A 21,741-nucleotide genomic window follows, 5' to 3' on the forward strand; every position below is an offset into this window, starting at 1 on the left:
AGGTCTCTCCACTAGTAGAGTTTTGCTGTCTATGTCTTCCAGCTTCTCCTCTAAGAATTTGGATGCTATCCCATTAGGTGCATATATATTTCAGTACTGAAATCACTTTATTGTCTATGGTACCTTTTAGGAGAATATGGTTTCCTTCCTTATCTCTTTTAATGCTATCTATTTTTGCACCTGCTTTGTCTGAAATAAGGATTGCTACCCCTGCTTTTTTCACTTCAGCTGATGCAAAATATATTTTGCTCCAACCTTTTACCTTTACTCTATATGTATCTCTTTGCTTGAAATGAGTTTCTTGTAAGTAACATATTGTGGCATTTTGGTTTTTAATGCACTCTGCTATTCGTTTGCATTTTAAGGGAGAGTTCATCCCATTCACATTCAAAGTTATAATGCTATGTTTCCTCTGTTTTTATTTTCCCCCTTTCCCCCCTTTATCCATATCCCCCAGTATTTTTTTAATTTAATGTAATCAAAATTGTCTAATTTGTTTAACTTTTTTCCTTTCCATAGATATGACAAAATAAAGTATTCCTTGATCTCCTAGTTTGCTTATAATATTGTTTTTTATGTCTAAATCTTGTATCCATTTTGATCTTATCTTGGTATAGTGTGTGAGGTGTTGGGCTAATCCTAGTTTCTGCCATTCTAACTTGCATTTTTCCCAACAGTTTTCATTGGAGAGAGTTTTTATCCCAATAGCTGAACCTTTGGGTTTATCAAACAGTAGATTACTATAATCATTTCCTACTGTTGCACCTATTGATCCACCACTCTATTTCTTAGCCAATATCAGAAAGTTTTGATTATAATATAATTTTAGATTTGGTAAGGCTAAGTCACCTTCTTTTGTACTTTTTTCATTGAATCCCTGGAAATTCTCAACTTTTTATTTCTCCATATTAATTTACTTACAATTTTTTCTAACTCATTAAAGTAATTTTTTTGGAATTTTGATTGGTAGGGTATTTAATAAGTAGTTTAATTTTGGTAGAATTGTCATTTTTATTATATTAGCTCAACCTATCCATGAGCAGTTGATTTTTCCTAAGTATCCACCTTTGTACTGACCTTTCTTCATTTTGCTAAGACCTTGAGTTGGGGAGGGGCTGATTCACAGAGGTTTGGTGTTGGGATCCCTAGAGGCTTTTCTCATTGAGTACAGTTTCTCCAGCTAGCCAGTAGGAGGTGCTGGTTGCTTTCTCTGGAGTGTCTGTGACCTTGATTGAGGCCTTCTCCCTTAGCCTGAAGGGAGTGATTGAATCTGTTGACTACTTTTGCCTTCAATCAATGGTGGGCTTTACCCTGGGGTGAGGTCATCCCTCTCCTTATTGTCTGCTGAGTTGGTTCTTCTTCTCACACACCTGTGCCAAGGCAGAAGTAATCTGTAACTGTGTTTGTTCTGGGAAGAGGCCTCTGCCTCAATGGAGGTGTGGACTCAGAGTTCTTCAGACCAAAGGATCCCAGGGATGGTGTCCACAGCTCTCCTGCTCTGGAACTCTCCCCCCAGCCTTGTTGGCAAGCTCCACAGGGTCAGCACCAACACCAATACCTCTGCTCCCTATTTGATGCAGCCCTCACGGTCTAGCCCCGCTACTGATCAAGCAGGTCTGGCTCTTGGGCCCTTAGGCTCCCTGGAGCTCCAATTCAGTCAATAGTCAGGCTGATCCCCTGCTGATTCTCCCTCTGCACCTGGGCTTACCCGGGGCAAATCCTGAGGTAGATGTTCTTTCTCCTGGCTTTTCTTTCTGGGTTTTGTAGATCAGATTTCTGTTAAGAGGTTTGTTTCATATCATAGATGGGGGGAGATCAGGAGACTTTAGAACTGTGCCTGTCTTCTCTCCGTCATCTTGGCTGGAAATCCGATAGCTTTTTTTGTTTTTATTAATTAAATTTTAGTCTTTTTTCAAATTCCACAATTCTTTCTCTGGATACAGATGGTATTCTCTATCACAGATGCCCCCAAATTGTGCTTAATTGTTTCACTAATGGAATGAACAAATCTTCACCCCATGTTGCTGTTAGGATGTACAATGTTCTTCTGGTTCTGCTCATCTCACTCAAAATCAGTTCATTCAAATCCTCCCAGGCTTTCCTGAATTTCCATCCTTCCTGGATTCTACTAGAACAATAGTGTTCCATGACATACATATACCACAGTTTGTTAATTAATTTGCTAATTAATTCTCCAATGAAGGACATTTACTTAATTTCCAATTCTTTGCCACCACAAACAGGGCTGCTATGAGTGTTTTTGTACAAGTGATATTTTTACTCTTTTTCATCATCTCTTCAGGGTATAGACCCAGTAGTGGTATTGCTGGATCAAAGGCTATGCACATTTTTGTTGTCCTTTGGGCATAATTCCAAATTTCTCTCCAGAAAGGTAGGATGAGTTCACAGCTCCCCACCAACAATGTATTAGTGTTTCATATTTCCCACATCCCTTCCAACATTGATCATTGTCCTTTCTGGTCATATTGGCCAGTCTGAGAGGTGTGATGTGGTACCTCAGAGATGCTTTAATTTGCATTTCTCTAATAAGTAGTGATTTAGAGCAATTTTTCATATGACTAAGGATTGCTTTGATTTCCTCATCTGTAAATTGCATTTGCATATCCTTTAATCATTTGTCAATTGGGGAATGGCTTGTTTTTTTAAAAATTTGACTCAATTCTCTGTATATTTTAGAAATGAGTCCTTTGCAGAAATTCTAGCTGTAAAAATTGTTTCCCAATTTACTACATTTCTTTTGATCTTGGTTACAGTGATTTTTTTCTGTGCAAATATTAGGTCTATTAAATCTTGTGCTATTTATGAGTGTGCACACATTTCATGCTCCAATGGTGAATGGAATCTTCTTTGAAGAAGTTTTTGTATACATTTTTTGTGTCTCCTCACCTGCCATGGTAATCAGGTCAGAGTTGGGTAAGCAGACAATTTTTAGGGCATCCCTTCTAGCTCCTTCCTCACACCAGGAGTTGAGCAGTGATCCTTAAAAGGGCTGCTCAATCTCCCAGGGGCTGCTGAATCCCACTGCAGCTTTCAGTGAAGAAATGATCCTATTTACTTGGCCCACCTGTGTGCAGCGTTAAGCTTACAGCTCCCAGTGTATTCTCACCTGCTATTTTATCACTTACCTGTTGCCAAAGGATTTTGAGAAAAGAATGGAAAAGTTGTATGGGTGATACCTTTTGATTCGTGCAATGAATTGGATTTAAGTGAGGCAGAGTTGCACCAAGTCACTCTCCCTTCCAAAGTCATGATGTTCCAGTGGTAAGACAGAGTCAGGACAACTGGTGATGACTTTTTAAAAAAATTTTTTTTTTAGATTTTTCAAGGCAATGGGGTTAAGTGGCTTGCCCAAGGCCACACAGCTAGGTAATTATTAAGTGTTTGAGGTCGGATTTGAACCCAGGTACTCCTGACTCCAAGGCTGGTGCTCTATTCACTGTGCCACCTAGCCACCCCATCTGGTGATGACTCTTGAAGCAGTGAACGATCCTGCAGTCTTCCATGTCTAACCAAACTCTAAGCACTCTACAGCACTTGCTTCAGCTGCCCTCATGGCTGTTAGAATGAATTGTTCTCTTGCACCATTCCACCAAGACTTCACATGCTTGGGGTAGATGCCCTCCTAACTCCTCAATCTGGTTTAGCCCAACTACCTAAACAGTTTATTAGGGTGGTTGCTGTCTATGCTACAGCTTCTTGGGGAGGTAATGCCACATCAAGCACAGGAATTGGATTACCTCACATCCAGGATCATCTCTAATTGTCCTGATTCACATCTGAACCCCAGATGACTTTGGAGGAGAAAGTGAGGCTGGTGACTTACTACAGCAATCCCCTCACTCAAATTCAATTCATGTATTTGTCATGGCATCATTTCCCCTGATGTCATAGTCCTCAGCATCACAGCTTCTTGGAGCCACAGATGAGAGTTAGGTGGACATCAAAGTCAAGATATCTTGAAAGAAGCCCTGAAAAATACTCAGCAACCCTCACACCAGAGCTACTAATCTTCCTTGAATACACAGTGAAGAAAGAAAAGGTCATATATAAATCAATTAGAGGAAAATGGAAAGAAACTCTTCACAGGAATGGATAAGGGAAGGGTTCTTGACCAAAGAATAGAGATGATCACAGGAGATACAATTATCAGTTTTAATTACATGAAGTTAAGGTTTTTGTTCAAATAAAAATATTTCGACAGAAATTGGAATGGAAAGTTGATGGTGGGGGGCGGGGAGGGAGAGAGAATCTTTGCACCAAAATTCTCTGATAAAGATCTAATATTCAAAAAATGGATATTACCTGGAATACCTGAAAAAAAGAACATGGGTTCTAAAATCAAAGCAGAAATGTACTTAGTGTATCTGACACACAGAGCAGGTCATTTTTTTCAACACTTATCTCCATGTCCATATGACAAAATTATTTTCATTAATGGTCATGAATTGAAACAAATAATAATAATAATGTCCTGGAAATAAACAGCGATGTATCTCTTTTTATTAAACATTATAAATAGTTATGCCAATGAAATAATTCAATAAATAAATATTGCAGTAAAAAAAAGGGAAATGTGATGGGTTAATAATTTAAACTAGATTATTGTGATGCCACTTGGTTTCTTGCCCCAACAAATAGGGTACTGATAACTAGAGAGAGTTGCCCATCATCTCATCTTCTTCCATGTACTGATATCCATCATTACTTCTTCCTCCATATCCCACTGCTCAGGGCTGTTATTGCCCCATTGCAATTCATTCCCTCTGAGAAAAGGTGGTTCTTTGTACATACACTCTTCCTCTTTCATTGGAGGTGCTGTCCTCAATAGAACTACAAGACAGATCACCTCTTTTACCTTCCCTTGGTTCTCCACTGAGTCAGAGGATGTCAATTCAAATCATACCTCTGATGATGGCAAGTTTCCTTAGATAAATTAACTAACCATTCTATGCCTCAGCTTATTCATCTGTAAAGTGAAGTTGAACTATATGTTCTTACTGATTTGGATAATTAATAATTTTTTGAGCTTTACAATCTGAACTATACAATTTATTAGCAAAATAGGAATAATAAATGTGTCAGTTGAACTCCCCAGTCAGTCCAAAGACCCTGAATACAGAATAAGACAGATTTTTATGTATTCAAAATAATTGATCAAGCAATATCAAATGATTAAAAGAAAACAAATAATAGAATACAAACTAGGATACAAAAGGTAACCCGATTTCTAATTGGAAGAAAGATTAGGGGGGCTTTCCAAGTTGGGAGGGAGAAAAATGAGTCTCACTCAAGTTTGGAGGGTGGCAGGTAAGTTTCAAGATCTTTTTTCCCCAGAATTGAGAGATGCTGATTAATTGCATCTACCTGCATTTATGAAACAATACATGACTTATACCACTTAGTTTCCCATGGATGATTTGTAGGAAATAACGAGATGGAGAAAAATACATGTTGGAGCACAAGATTGAGTCATGTTCATGATACAGAATCTGACTGACTCTCTTGATTCCCACACCAAACCAAGTCCATTTTGTAACTGAACTTCATTCTATCTCATAGAAATCAAAATTCAGTAGGAAAGAATGAGACATACAAAAAATGGACTGTCTAAGAAGAAAGTGATTTCCCTCTCATTGGGGATTTTCAGGTAGAGGCTTGATGACTGTCCATCTCTTTTGGAATGGAGATAAAGTGTAAGCTCCCTCAAGGCAGATAGCGCAACACTAGATACATAGTAAGTATTTAAAAAATACATATTGACAGATTTATATCCATTGAAATATATTCTGACTGAAATTCTGTGACTGTTTATCTACCTAGCTGGTAAAGTTTAAAGTCCAGACTTAAGGATAGACTGCATTTGGGACATCCAAGGACTAGATGGACCAAGGGCAGTCATCCTCAGAAAGGTGGCTAGCAAGTGCACAATTTAGTGGGGCTTTGAGAGAAGAGTTGTTATTGTTTTTTCGTAGCAGCCAATGAAGATCCATTCTATTAATTCCATTTAGATCCACAAATTTTTAGTAAGCCCCAGTTACATTCTGAGTCCCACACTAATGCATAGGCAGCTACAAGTCTGCATCTATGGAGGGAAGACACATCCTCTTGAAATTACAGATAGCTAAAGCATAATGTTAAGAGTATTTGAAGATTACATATATTACTTCATTTGATATAAGTACTTTTGTGACCTTGTATAAATCACTTTGTCTACCTGAGTCACAGTTTCCTCATTTTAAAGTAAGAGGGTTGAACAAGATAATTCCTGAGGTCTCTTCCAGAGCTCAAGAAGTGATTTGATTTCTCCACCTTCTCTCTCACTGTCCTCTAGACCTAAAATTCTCTCTTTCAGCTCTTGGCTTTTCTGACTTCCTTCAAGACTCAGTTGAAATCATACCTTCTTCAAGAAGCCATTCCCAATCCCCCTAATTCTACTAGTTCATACTGCTTTCTCCTTGCAGATGACCTTCCATCTATTATGTATGTGGATATGTATGCAGACATCACATACACACATGTATGTATGTGCATATACATGTGTGTATACATGTATGTATATATTTACAAATATAATAATATTTACATATTATCTTCCTTATTAAATTGTCAACTTCTTGAGAACAGGGACTGTTTTCTGACTTTCTTTTTTCTTTTTTTAGGTTTTTTTTGCAAGGCAAACGGGGTTAAGTGCCTTGCCCAAGGCCACACAGCTAGGTAATTATTAAGTGTCTGAGACCAGACTTGAACCCAGGTACTCCTGACTCCAGGACCGGTGCTTTATCCACTACGTCACCTAGCCTCCCCTGACTTTCTTTGAATCCCCAATGTCTGGCACATAGAAAATACTTTAGAAATGCTTGTATAGGGGCAGTTAGGAGGTACAGTGGATAGAGCACTGGTCCTGGAGTCGGGAGGTCCTGAGTTCAAATCCGGCCTTAGACACTTAATAATTACCTAGCTGTGTGACCTTGGACAAATCATTTAACTCTACTGCCTTGTAAAAAACAAACGAACAAATGAACAAAAAGAAATGCTTATATGCATGACTACTATGATATACACTAGTATGAAAAAGTGTATGATGTGGCATTATTCTTAGCATCCTAGGATATGAGTTGGGAAGGACTTCGATTCAAATGGTATCTTAGTCCACCTCCTACTGGAACAGAATTCCCCTCCAACATGGCCCCATCAAGTGGCTGTCCTGCCTCTACTCACAGATATTTCCCCTCAAAATTACTTTTTATCTATAGTATCTATACATCTTTGTATATATGATTCCTCCCAATAGAATGTAAGTTCCTTAACGTTGGGGACTATTTACATCCCTAGATCTTAGCACAGTGTCTGACCCAGAATAAGCACTTAATAAATGTTGATTGATTGACTTCCAGTGGTAGGGATTGCCTTTTTCCTTTTATGGATCAAAAATTGCCCTCTTTGATCATGAAAAAGGGTAAAAACATGACTTGTACACAAATATTCATAGCAACCCTGTTTGTGGTGGCAAAGAACTGGAAATTGAGTGAATGTCCATCAATTGGGGAATGGCTGAACAAATTGTGGTATATGTATGTTATGGAACACCATTGTTCTATTAGCAACTAGGAGAGAGGGAAATTCAGAGAAACCTGGAAGGATTTGCATGAAATGATACTGAGTGAGATGATCAGAACCAGAACATTGTACATCCTAACAGCAACATGAGGGGTGATGATCAACCTTAATAGGCTTACTCATTTATCAGTGCAACAATCAGGGACAATTTTAGGGTATCTGTGATGGAGAATACCATCTGTATCCAAAGCAAGAATTGTAGAGTTTAAACAAAGACCAAAGACTATAAAACTTTAATTTTAAAAAGGTAACTTCTTATGTAATTTTGCTATCTCTTATATTTTATTTTTTTTCTTAAGGATATGATTTCTCTCTCAACCCATTCAATTTTGATCAATGTATACCATGGAAATAAATCAGACTGCCTTCTGTCGTGGGGGGGGGAAGCAGGACTGGGGGGGAAATTGTAAAATTCACAAAGCAATTTAAAAAATTGCCCTCTTTTAATTTTCCACCAATTTCTCCTAGTTCTTCCTCCTGGGGGAATCTAAACTCTCTTCCTCATAGCAACCCTTGTAGGAATAGGAATACAGGAGGCAAAAGAGCTTAATGTCATCTGTAGTTTTGTTTGGAATGGAATATTATGTATGCTGTTAGACAAAGGCAGTTGGTTGCTAATTTTTGTTCAACTATTTTTTTTCTTTCTTTTCCTTTTTTCTAAGGTCCCCTAGGCTGAATCAGAGTCAAGTGTACAAGTGTGTGGGATAGTAGAGATGTGAGTAAAAGATTCAGAAATGAAGCCAAAATTTTAAGAACTGTGTAAAAAGGAATATTCAGACCAACTTGTAATATGACAACTTGTGGTCATTGAAAAAGTAACAGTAGTGGGGCAGCTAGGTGGTGTAGTGGATAGAGCACCAGCCCTGGAGTCAGGAATACCTGAGTCCAAATCTGGCCTCAGACACTTAATAATTACCTAGCTGTGTAGTCTTGGGCAAGCCACTTAACCCCACTGCCTTGCAAAAACTAAAATAAAAAAAAAGTAACAGTAAATCGAAAAACTAACACTATATAGCATCAATATCCAAATTTCTATTTGGAGGTCATTTAAAAACTGCCCTATCATTAACCCTTGTCTACCTGATAGTTCTGACTTTTCATCTATTTCATGGATCACCATAAAAGCAGCTTTCCAGAGATGAGATTGTCTTCCCTCAGCTAGGTTGAGCCTGGGAGTGGCAGATACAGATTTTCACTTCTTCAAAGCCTAAGAGTCTGCAAACACAATCAACATGTCCCAAATCAAAATTGTGACCTGAATCATCAAAAATACACATTTCAATATACAAAGAAAACTAAGAAAGGATGGTAGAATAGACCATGGATTTATATTTAAAGGTTTTGTTTTTTAAAATAAATATATTTTAACTTTGATAAATTAATTGCAAAATTATCCTACTTGTGTGTCCTTCTCCTCTTTTTGCTTTTTTAATCACAACATCCCTTTTTTCTCCATTCATATATGTATGCACTATCCTGATTCAGTATTTCTTTGTTTTTTACCTGGACTATCTCACTAACTTCCCAAGTTTTCTCCCTGATTTTAATCTCTCCCTTTTCAAATTCATCAATAAATGAAGCAATGATTCAGGAAAATACATTAAACATCTGCTATGTTTCAAGTGCAATACTTGTGATATGAAGATAAAAATAAAACAATCCTTACCTTCACAGTGCTTATATTCTACTGGCAAAGACAATATGTGTATATTAATAAATGTGTATAGAACAGATACAACATAAATATTTGAGAAGTCAGAAAAAGCATCAATACTTCACTGTCTTCCATGCAACTACCAAAGTGATACGTTGAAACCATAGATCTCATAGTGTCTCTCCCCTAGGAACAAAATCTTCACTTGCTTCCTATTGCTTAAAAGAAAGATTACAAAATTCTCAGCTTGGCATTTAAAGCTTTGCCTTCAGTCTTTCTAGAATTATTTTACATTACCTGCCTTCCATACATTCTGCAGTCAAGCTAAACTGGCCCATTTCTTGTTCCCCAGTCTGGCATTCCATCTCTCATTTTCATCCCTTTTTAAAGGCTGTCTTAAGTCTCTGGAATGTTCTTGCTCCTGACTTCTGCTTCTTAGAATCCCTAGCTTCCTTCATGACTCAGCTTAAATGTGTCCTTTTTTTTGTGACAATTTCCTTGATTTCCCCTTTGTGTTGGTTCTCTCTCCTTAAATTCATATTATGTTCATCTACTTAAATGCTGTATTCCTCCTTTCAGAAGGGTGTAAGCTCCTGGAGGGCAGAAATTGTATTGCTTTCCATCTTGGTATTCCCAGGATCTAGGAGCATACCTCCACATATATCAGATGTCTAATAAAAACTTCCTTAACTGAACTAAGATGAATGAAAGTCAAGTAACCTGAATTGTCTTGAAGAGTCCAAGGTCTCATCTATATCACTAATACCTGAATAGAACTGTCATGAAAATATAAATGTACAAAAGTATGCCCAACTTGACATGGTACTCATTTTAAAGATAATTATTTTTTTAGGTTTTTTTTTTTTTGCAAGGCAAACAGGGTTAAGTGGCTTGCCCAAGGCCACACAGCTAGGTAATTATTGTCTGGGACAAGATTTGAACCCAGGTACTCCTGACTCCAGGGCCAGTGCTTTATCCACTATGCCACCTAGCTGCCCCACAATAATTGTTTTTTCACAAATATTTTCCAAGTTCAACTTTTTATTTATGTCAGATTCTCTTAAGGCAGGATTCATTAGTTATTCCTGGAAGATTCAGTAATATGAGGTTTCTAAAGCCATTGGGATGGGGAAGGTGCTTATCACTCCAATTGTTGGTGTCTCTCTAGCTCATCAAGACAGTGGATTTGGACCCAACTCAGAACTATATTGCTGGCTTCCACCCACATGGCGTTCTGGCTGCTGGAGCCTTCACTAACTTCTGTACTGGAGCCACCAATTTTTCTTCTTTGTTTCCTGGGATCCGTTCCCACCTGATGATGCTGACTTTGTGGTTCCGACTGCCTTTCTTCAGGGATTATCTCCTGACTGGAGGTGTGTTTCTTCCCCTACCCATTTCCTCCTTGCCAATCCCTACCCATACCTAATTTGGGAAAGACGATTTCTCAGCAATGAATTGATTTACAAAGATGGAAAGACACATGAAAAGAGACCAGTCAATAGTTTTTATCCCTCTACCAAGGCAATGACTTCTGATATACAATAAAAGACATGGTGGTTAGATGGGGGGGAGGCATTTCAGTTATAAGTGTTGGGAGACAATGAACTAGACTGCCAGAGTCAAGAATATTGATCATTGAATTATAGGATGGAATTAGGGAATCCAGGTTCAAACTTGACTCAACCATTTTCTAACTGTATGTTCCTAGGCAGGCCATTTAACTCTCTAGCCTCAGTTTCCTCTGTAAAATAAAGGGTTTGGACTACTTGGCTTCTAAGGCAATTTCAAGGCTTCTTTTGTTTGTTTTTTTTTTGGTTTTTGGTTTTGGTTTTTGCAAAGCAATGGGACTAAGTGACTTGCCCAAGGTCACATAGCTAGTGAGTATCAAGTGTCTTGAGGTTGAATTTGAACTGGTTCTTCTTGGCTCCTGGGCTAGTGTTCTATCCACTATACCTAGCTGCCCTGAGGCTTCATTGATTAAGTACTTATTACATTCCAGGAATTGTAGAATAAGTGGCTGATTACAAAGAAAGGTAAAAACAGCCCCTACCTTCAAGGAACTTTCAGTCTAATGGGGGGAGGCAAAAAGCAAACAACTTTGTACAAACCAGATTTGTACAGGATAATTTGGAAGTAGTTTCTAAGAGAAGGTGGACCCAGAGGTGTGTTCATAAATATTTGCCCAGTTTTTAGAAACTAGTTCACTTTGGCTCCAGTATACCCCTAGAAAGCATTCACATTGAGGGGGATTTTAACTGGTCTTGGAAGGGAGGAGGCCAAATCAAGAAAGGATAGCATTCTAGGCATGTGGGACAACCAGTGAAAATGCCTGGGATCAGAACAGGGAGTTTCTTGTGCAAAGAGCATCAAGGAACCTAGATTATGTGGAGGTAGGTAAGGACCAGGTGATGAAGAATTTTAAAAACCAAACAAGATTTAACAGGTATATTGAATATACCTGGAATATATTGAAAAGGGAGAGTAATATGATCAGCTCTACACTTTAGAAAGATCACTGGTAGGAGTGGAAGATGGGTTGGTGTGAGGAGACACTTGAAGCAGGGAGACTAACTGGCAGACTACTGCAATAATCCAGGAATGAAGTGATGAAAGTCTGTGCCAGCAAGGTGCAGGGAAGGGAAGGGGATATATATAAGAGATGATACAAAGATAAGGGTGGCAGGACATGCAACAGATTGATTATGGGGGTAGCATGGTGAGGGAGGGGTCAAGGATGACACTTAGGTTTTCAGCCTGGATAACTAAGAGGATGGTGGGACCCTTGACAGTTGTAGGAAAGTTAGAAAGAGAAAAGGGTTTGGTGAGAAAGTTAATGAGTTCAGTTTTGGACCAACTGAATTGAAAATGTTCATGGGACATCCACTTTGAGATGTTCAGTTGGGAGTAAGAGATTGAAGTCTGAAGATGGTGAAAAAGGCTAAGGATAAATAAGTGGATTTGAAAATTATCTGCATAGGGATGATAAGTGAATGCAGTGAGAACTGATAAAATCATCACCAAGTGAAATGAAATAGGAGAAGAAAAAAATAACCTAGGACAGAGCTTGAATGACTTTTAGAGATCATAGGATTTGCAGATAAGAAAACACTGAGGCCTATAGAAGGATTTTTGATTCAGCTGAGGTTATATACATATTGAGTAGCAGAACCAGGCTCTAAATTCAGTTCTTCAGTGGTGTTTCTACTATACCAAGCTATCTTTAAGGTTTATATGGAAAAAAGAGAATAAAGTTTCTCTGCCTTTGAGGAACTTGCACATTCATGGAAGAAAGACATGGTCTCTTTTCCCAATCTTTGCTGAAAATGTAGCAGACTCCGGTTTGAATCCTTCTTGTCTCCTTATGATCTATGTGACCCTGGAATTCAAACCCAGGTGTCCTGATTCTTTACCCTTAATGATCTTTGGAGCATGAAGAAGATGTTAATGTTATGTAATAATATAATTGGGGACACAACATAAATGCTCCTTTTCATTTGCATTCACATGTACTGAATGAACTGGGATTTTGAGAATTTTGTGTCCTTTCCTGAAAGGGACAAGGAGGGCCATATCCATTCCCATGTGGGTGTCAGCATCGTGCAAGATCTGGTACCTTTGTCTCCCTCTCTAATCAGGTCTAGTCACATCGGAGAAGGAGTGTGTTTCATACTTGCTAAGCAAGAAGGAAGGTGGAAACTTGCTGGTGATCATTGTAGGAGGGGCCCAGGAAGCCCTGGATGCTCGACCTGGAAGTTACACACTACTATTGCGGAACCGGAAAGGATTTATTAAACTTGCTTTACTTCATGGGTAAGTTCAACTATTAGTTTCTGAGTCACTCTAAGACCAATATGTCTTATACTCTGATGTTGAGATGCCAAAATAAATTATGTTTTGACAAGGAGGCTTTCAGTTCTCTTCCACTTATCCCTTCCACATTACAGGGATTAGGGGCAATGTGCCCCCCCAATCTCGAAAATCCACATAAAATTTTTTGATTCTCCCTTCATACCAGAGAAGTTTGAATTATTTTTCTTTTTCTTTTATGTACCTTATTGTAAAATATGGATTTAGTATTTGATCATAGACTGTATTATATAATACTCCATATATATTTTATGCATTTTTGAGTTTCTAAAATTTTTCTATTTGTCTACTAAACTTCACATATCATCTGTAGCTTCCATAAAACTTTCAAAAAATTCCCATTTAATTTTTGTCTTCCCATGATATATCAGAATCATTATGGAGAAAATTGCAATGTGGAAGTGATGTGTTTCTTTTATATTGTGTGAAAAAACATAAACAGCAGCTCTTCCTGACTCAATTCCATTTGATGTAGTGCCCTCTCAAAAGTTGGAGGGAGACACCTGAGGAGATATATGTCTTTTTTTATTGATATTTTATTTTATTTTATTTTTCCAATTACATATTATGAAAGTTTTTCAATGTTTATCCACTTGCATGTTTATAAGTTACACATTTTTCTCCCACCTTCCCTTCTTCTCACCTCCCTCCCTCAGTGGTAAAATGGTCTAGTACATGTTCATTTTTGTTAAACATGTTTACATATTAGTCATTTTGTGTTTGAGGAATTAGGACTAAGGGAAAAAGAAAGAAAACCATGGGATAGGAGGGAAAGTTTTTAAAAATCGAACATAATATCCATTCAGATTCTGTGAGCTTTTTGGTTTATTTGATTCATTTTGTGCTTCTTTATGTCCACGCTTCTCTAAATTCCAACCATTCATGGTTTCTTATAGAGTAATAGTACTCCATATCATTCCTTGTTCAGTTATTCTCCAATTGATGGACAGAGGATATACATCTTTAGCAAGTATCTAAAGGTTTGCTACCATCATGAAGACCAAGTGATTGGTGCACCATCTTCAGTGCTGAGCACATATCCCTAGAAGGGACCAGAGGAGCTCATCCAAATACCACGGAGGCTCCATAGAGTATGTTCCACCCCCACAACATTTGTATTCACTTATCTGTGAACATGCTGTTTTTCCTTCCCACTTCTATGACTCTCTATGAGAATGTAGGCTTCTTGAAGGCAGGGGTTATTTCCTTATTGATTTTTTTAATCCCCAGTTTCTAGCACTGTGTGTTAAAAAGTGCTTGTTGTTATCAACTGATTCCTGTTCATGATTAAGTGACGTTTAAAGAATCTTCTAATTCTAAGATTTTGATGCTGGGGTGAATGATGACTCTGAGGGGAACTTGTGGGATTAAGGGCTGAGAATGGTGTGAGGGATTGTGGCCTCAGCTTTCCTCACAACATCCTTCAATGGCCATTGGCCAGAGCTCCTGCAGAAGATGCCTTGGTGCTGAATCCAGGATCCTTGTCCTCTCTGCATCTGAGCCACCCAGGAATGAGCATTTGACTTACCTGTGCTTCATCTTCTCTCTGTCTCTATAGGGCATCTCTGTTGCCAGTATTTTCATTTGGGGAGAATGAACTCTTTGATCAAATTGACAATCCCCAGGGATCTTGGCTACGTTGGATCCAGGAGAAACTACAGAAGGTCATGGGAATCTCTCTCCCACTCTTTCATGGACGGGGGATCTTCCAGTACAACTTTGGCATGCTGCCTTACCGGCGGCAAATCAATACTGTGGGTAAGTTACAGAAATGTTAATGGATGTGGGACTGGTATGGGATGGCTCCCAAGTGTCCCACTCTTCTAACCTAGTCCCAACATGGCCCCCAAGTACAGCTACATTCCCTTGCTGGTCTCTAAGATCCCCTTCCATGGAAGCCAAAAAACAAAGTTCGTCCACGATCATAGGACTTGAATCTGGCAGGGAACTTAAAACAATCTTTTCATTTTCTGATGAGAAAACTGATGCTCAGAGGGCTAAAGTTATTCTTCCCAAATTCACCCAGTCAGGCAATAGCAAAAGCATACTACTTTTTTCATTTGTTTGGTTTGGAATCAAGTACTAACAAGCAAGGCCTTATGGAGTATCCAAGGTAGGAGGGACCTCAGGTCATTTAAACTAAAGCACAACAAATGGACATACAACTTCCATTTGAACATCTCTAGTTATGGCAGTTCACTATTCTCCAAGGCCACTCATTTTACTTTGAGATGACTCACTTATCACTTAATCCTATATTTCTTATATGGAGCAGGAATAGGTACCTGCACTTTAGAATTATAGTAACATAGATTGACAGTTTAGAGACTTTGGAAATCATCCAGTCCAATTTCTTCATTTTACAGATGAGGAAACTGGGACCTAGAAAGGTAAAATAACTTTTTCCCAGATTTAGGAAAGGAAGTGACAAAACCAGGGTTTAAACCAGGTCCATATACCTAGCTGTGTGGCCTTGGGCAAGCCACTTAACCCCATTTCCTTGCAAAAACCTAAAAAAAAAATTAAACCAGGTCCATGGACTATAGCCTTTCTATTACATCACAGGTTTTCTCCTAAGTACTTCTCTCAGTATCTCTAGTTTTGTCCTAGGATTAGTATGAATCTTTTTCTTCCACAAGATAGTATTTTGTAAACCTATGTTTTAGAATAATAATATTATATATTCAAAGATAAGCTTCATTGCTGTTGATAATTAATGATGACAATTAATTAATTAATGGTGATTAATGGTGATATTAATGATATAGTTACTAGTATGCATATAACACCTCTGCACAAGGTGCATATAAGCACTTTACAAATGTTAACTCATTTGATCCTCTTAAGGAACTTGGAGATATTTTTATCCCCCCCATTTTACAAATTTTACAAATTATTCCCATTTATAAAATTCCTATTTTCCATGCTGAGGTAGAAAGCATGGAAGTGACTTGTGCAGGGTCACACAGCTAGCTAGTAAGTAAGTATCTAAGACTGAATTTGAATTCAGGTTTAGAGGCTTAGTGTCTAGAGCAAAGGAAATGGTCATCTTACTGAACTTTATTCTGATCTGACAAATCTGGAACATTTAATTCAGTTCTGGGCCGTATTTTAAGAAAGCTCAAAAAAATGAAATGCATCTTTAAGATTATAAGAAAGATATTGAAGAGGATGGAAGATGAGACTATGAAAATTGGCTGAATTAATTGAGTATATATATATATATATATATATATATATATATATATATATATATATATGTATATAGAGAGAGTCAGGAGAGGAGAAGATCTAATGGGAAAGATGATTGTTGGTTTCAAGAATGAAGGGTTGTTTTGTGGGAAAAGGATAAGACCTTTTCTTCTTGACCCCCTCTGACTGAGAAAAATAGGTAAAAGTTGCAGAAAAACAGATTTAAATTTGACATTAAGAAAAATTCCTATTTAACAACTCACAGAATGGAGTTGAAAGCAAAAATGGGGAGGGAGAGTTTGAAGGTTTGGAATTTTGGACTTAAGAAAATCAGGAATAGGAAGGAAGGCCTCTTCATCAAATAGAGATTCTAGGAGTCACTCACAAATAGGAACAGTGGGGCAAGCCTTAGGAAGGATATTTTTGGGTGAGCAGCTCCAAGGAAGTTGGATGTTCCAGGGTTGTGGTTAGGCCACAAATTAGAGGGAAATTCCAGGATGTGATAGTAGAAGGTATGATGTTTAAAGTTCAGAAAATCAAAAATAGAGCTAGAGGGGACATTTGAGATCAACTACTCAAACAATATCTTTTTATAGATTAGTCAAATGAGGTTCAGGCAGCAATTAAGAAATCAAAAAAAGCCAGGATTATCATCCAAGTCCTTTATTCCCAAATCCAGTGCAATTATAATAGTTCTCTGATGCTCATTAAGCTTTATCATCAATATGTGAAAATTAAGAGTAAATTGACATTGAAAGAGATAGTCTAAAGCACTCTCATGGAGGAAAGGACATGAACTATAATGTATGGACTTTTTGAAAGCTGTTTTGACAGTTCAGAAGTTTTATTTGTTTCATGCTTGGTATTGTAACTGATTTCTGGAAAGAGAAGAGTTACTATATTAAATTATAGAGTAGTTTATTTTCATTACAATGGTATGTTTATCATTACACTTAATACCTCAAAAATATCCAAGTACATCCTCTCTGTACCCATAAATTTTATGGCTCTTCTATATATGTGCATGTATATACATATATTTATAAAATTTGGTAGATTATTTATTTAATGAGTTCTTGTGGCTGAAAATCTTGATCCCCTAGTATAAGACCCTCCCTTTCCTTAGATTGTTCTTTAGCAGTTCGACTTATATTCAAAATAGACCTAAATTATAAAGTTTAAAGTGTTATATAAATTCTAGTTATTATGCTGAAAGAGACAAGCAGAGAGAGAGAGAAAGAAGAATTTGATGGCACATAGGGGGATAGAGGTCGATAGAGTGCTGGATCCACAATCAGGAAGATCTGAGTTCAAATTTGGTCTCAAAAGCTAAATAGCTATGTGACCCTGGGCAAGTAGCAATCTCTTTCTTAATTATCTTCATATGTAAAAATGGGTATAATAGTAGCATTTACTTTCCAAGGTTGTTGTGAGGACAAAAAGATTTAATTTTGCAAAATTTATATAGGGATAGGGAGATGGAAAGAAATAAAAGCAGAGACAAAGACAAAGACAGTTGGAGACCATTTCTTTTTGAATGTTATTTGTTTAATTTTTCAATCACATGAAAAGATAATTTTAAATATTCATCTTTTTGATGAATTGAGTTCTACTTTCCTCTACATTTTTCTATCTCCCTCCCTTCCCTCCCCTTTTGCCATGACAGCAAGTAATCTGCCATCATACTGTCATGCTTAACGTATTTCCATATTAATCATATTGTGAAAGAAGTATTAAAACTAAGGCGGGGAAAAATATAAAAGAAATTTTTAAAAAAGTGAACATAGTATGCTTTGTTCTGCATTCAGACTCTACAGTTTTTTCCCCTGGATGTGGATGGCATTTTCTGTCACAAATTTAGAATTGTCTTTGATCATTGAACTTCTGAGAGGAGCTAAGTCCATCATTGTTCTTTTTTTAATTTTTTTTTAGGTTTTTGCAAGGAAAATGGGGTTAAGTGGCTTGCCCAAGGCCACACAGCTAGGTAATTATTAAGTGTCTGAGACCGGATTTGAACCCAGGTACTCTTGACTCCAGGGCCGGTGCTTTATCCACTGTGCCACCTAGCCACCCCTAAGTCCATCATTGTTGATGTGTGTAATGTTCCCTTGGTTCTGCTCACTTCACTCTGAATCAGTTCATGCAAGTTTGTCTAGGCTTTTCTGAAGCTCAAGATTTCTTATAGGACAATAGTACTCTATGACACGCATATACTTGTTCAGTTATTCCCCAGTTAATTGGCATCCCCTCAATTTCCAATTCTTGACCATTACAGAAAGAGGTGCTACAAATATTTTTGAATATATGAAACTTTTTCCCATTTTTTATGATCTCTTTGGAATATAGACCTAGAAGTGATATTGTTGGATCAAAAGTTATGCACAGTTTTATTGTCCTATTTTGAACAAAGTTCCATATTACTCAATGAGCTTACATCCTAATGGAGGAAAACATATCTAGGACAACTAGAAAAGGAAGGGTAGGAAAGATTCGCATGGGAAAAAATCATGTGAAGTTACATGGTAACCTGTGCCCTGGCAAGAGAAGGCATTGAAAACTATGTATAAGAGTCAGTGTCCTGAGCCAGGGAGGAGCAGTGGATAGAATACAGGACTTGGAGTTAGGAAGACTTGAATTCAAGTGACCCTAGGCAAGTCACTTACCTTCTCTGGGCCTCAGTTTCCTTATCTGTAAAATAAAGACCTTGAACTCAGTGATTTCTCAAGTTCCTTCTAGTTTTAAAATGTATGCTACTATGATACACGGCCTTCATTTTGGCAGAAAGATTGCTTCACTAATTCTGAAGCTACTGGGTGAAATGGTAATAGTGGTGAATTCTCTCCTCTGAACCTACTCTCTGTTGATGTTGAATTGTGACTCTCTGTGATCCCATTTGGGATTTTCTTGGAAAAGATACCTGAATAGCTTACCATTTTCTTCTTCAGCTCATTTTACAGATGAGGAAACTGAAGCAAATGGGGTTAAGTAACTTGCCCAGGATCATATAGCTGGTAAATGTCTAAGGGCAGATTTGAACTCAGAAAGATAAATCTTCCTGCTTCCAATTCTAGTAAATAACCACTAAGAAATCTAGCTGCCCCTTCTCTCTGTTACCAGTGCCCATTCAATTCTGAGGCCTCTAGTATCCCTAATTGTGAGAGTGTGAGCAAACACAACACTTAGAAAAGCTTTAAAGATGAATCCCATTTGGCAGGTAGAGAAACTGTTATTAGCCTAGGATGTCACATATGGTTATTGGTGAAAGTGTCAGTTTAGGTTCAAGAATTTGCCCATTCACTGGAACTCTGTTGGTTGGGTGGTGAAAGTACAATAAGTCATCTTACTCTCTCCCTCTGTTTTGTGTCTCCCAGTGGGGAAACCCATCAAGGTAGAGCAAAATACCCACCCATCCCAAGAGGAAGTGGACCACCTGCACCAGCGTTACATGACAGAACTATGCAACCTCTTTGAAGCCCACAAGACCAAATACAATGTCCCCCCAGAGCAACACCTGGAGTTCCGATGAGCCCATTGCCATCCATGCTCTCCCTTTGCCTTGTCCTTGGGTAACATCAGAAAACAATGGAGCCCTGACTACCAACTGTGGTGCCTAAGTCATGCAATAGAAACAATTCATATCCACCTTATTCATACTTAGAGGATCATAGATATAGAGGATAAAAAGTCCAACCCCCTTATTTTACAGATGAAGAAATGGAGTGAAATGACTTTCCCAAGATCATACAATCATACATAGTTAGCGTCAGAAACAAGATTTGAACTAAGGTCTTCTTGACGCCAAAGGCAACATTATATGCACTGATCTACTTAGCTTCTCCATAATTTGTAATGCAAAAAAAATCAAAAGTGTTCAAGAAAGCTTCAATTGAGGTGTTGTGGAAAAGTAGGCACATCATCACATCATGGGTTAGTAATTTAATTAAAGGGGCTAAGATGTATTACCTTTGTTCTAGAGATTCTACTACTAGTCATATTCCCCAAGGAGGACATTGATTAAAAGAAAGGCACAAAAAATGCCAAAAATATTGATAGCAGCACTTTTTTAGTAATAAATAATGAAAAACAAAATAGCTGCCTTTCTCCTGGGAAATGATTACACAAACTTTGGTCTATGAATGTAATGCAATATTACTGTGGATAAGAAATTATATATGTAATGAATACATCCACAGAGAAGTATGGAATGATCTATATGAACAGATGCTGAGTAAAATAAGCAGACCTAAGACAACAACATTCATAGTATTTACAACAATGTAAATGGAAAGAACAATGAAAAACCTATCAAAACTGAAAGTTTTAGAATTACAAGGTATAAGCTTAACCCCAAAGAGCTATGAGAAGACCCTTTCCACAATCTTTTGCAGAAGGTAATGATGGAACATGGATATGGAATATTATATTGTCAGTTTTTCAAAGTATTGGTTTTTCTATTTTTTCCCCATCTTCCTCTTTTTCTTTTTAAAGAAATCTTTTGTTATGTGGGATGGTTCTCTGGGAGGTAGGAAGGGAGAGAAGAATTCAGAAAAAGTCAGACAATGTAAAGACAAAAAATATCAATAAAAATTTTGTTTTAAAAATCTTTTGTTGAATGGAAATGGGAACAAAGGATTTAGTTACTAATTTATAGGCTTGAATCAGATGCCTGGGCCACACTCACAGTTTTATTACTAGAGAAAAGGGATTACTTCACTAATTCTGAAGTTCTTGTGTTAAATGATGTAAGTTCTGTGTTATAGGGCCTTCTTTCCTACTTTCATTTATAACTCTACTCCTATGCATTTAAGGACTGGAAGAATGTTATTATTGGGGGCAGGTAGGTGGATTAGTGGATAGAGCACTGGTTCTGGAGTCAGGAGGGACCTGAGTTCAAATTTGGCCTCAAAACACTTAATAATTACCTAGCTGTGTGACCTTGGGCAAGTCACTTAACCCATTGCATTGCAAAAAAAGGTTATTGTTTTTGTTCAAGTATTCAACTCTTTATGACCCCATGAACCATAGCACACAAGGCCCTTCTGTCATTCTAGTATTTGAAGTCTGTCCAAGCTCATGTTCATTTCTTCTATGAAAATATCTATCCATCTCATCTTATGCCATCCCCCGTTCCTTTTACCTTCAATCTTTCCCAATATCAGGGTCTTTTCCAGTGAGTCCTGGCTTTAGCTTTATTTTCAGCATTTCACCTTCAGTAAATAGTCTGGGTTGATTTGATCTTGTATCCGAGGGACTCGTTTTTTTTTATTATTATTTTTTTAAATTTATTTTTTATTCTCATTTTGTACAAATGTTTTTTTACATTAATAAAATATTCTTGTTTACAAGTAAACAAAATACCCCTCCCCCCATGAATATAGATAGACTTGCTT

General features: G+C 37.5%; 1 protein-coding gene across 1 annotated transcript in view; it reads left to right on the forward strand.

Annotated features, from left to right (window-relative positions):
- The window catches only part of LOC141508361 (2-acylglycerol O-acyltransferase 2-like), a 47,260-nt gene extending 26,244 nt beyond the window's left edge, over positions 1–21,016 (forward strand). The window contains exons 3-6 of the mRNA XM_074216907.1: positions 10,461–10,665; positions 12,928–13,102; positions 14,718–14,917; positions 19,723–21,016. Of these exons, the coding sequence (XP_074073008.1) occupies positions 10,461–10,665; positions 12,928–13,102; positions 14,718–14,917; positions 19,723–19,877 (735 nt within the window). The 3' untranslated portion in view covers positions 19,878–21,016. The remainder of the gene's footprint in view (positions 1–10,460; positions 10,666–12,927; positions 13,103–14,717; positions 14,918–19,722) is intronic.
- Positions 21,017–21,741: the final 725 nt, after the last annotated feature.

Source organism: Macrotis lagotis, chromosome 1 (genome assembly GCF_037893015.1).
Source record: "Macrotis lagotis isolate mMagLag1 chromosome 1, bilby.v1.9.chrom.fasta, whole genome shotgun sequence".
Lineage (NCBI taxonomy): Eukaryota > Metazoa > Chordata > Mammalia > Peramelemorphia > Peramelidae > Macrotis > Macrotis lagotis.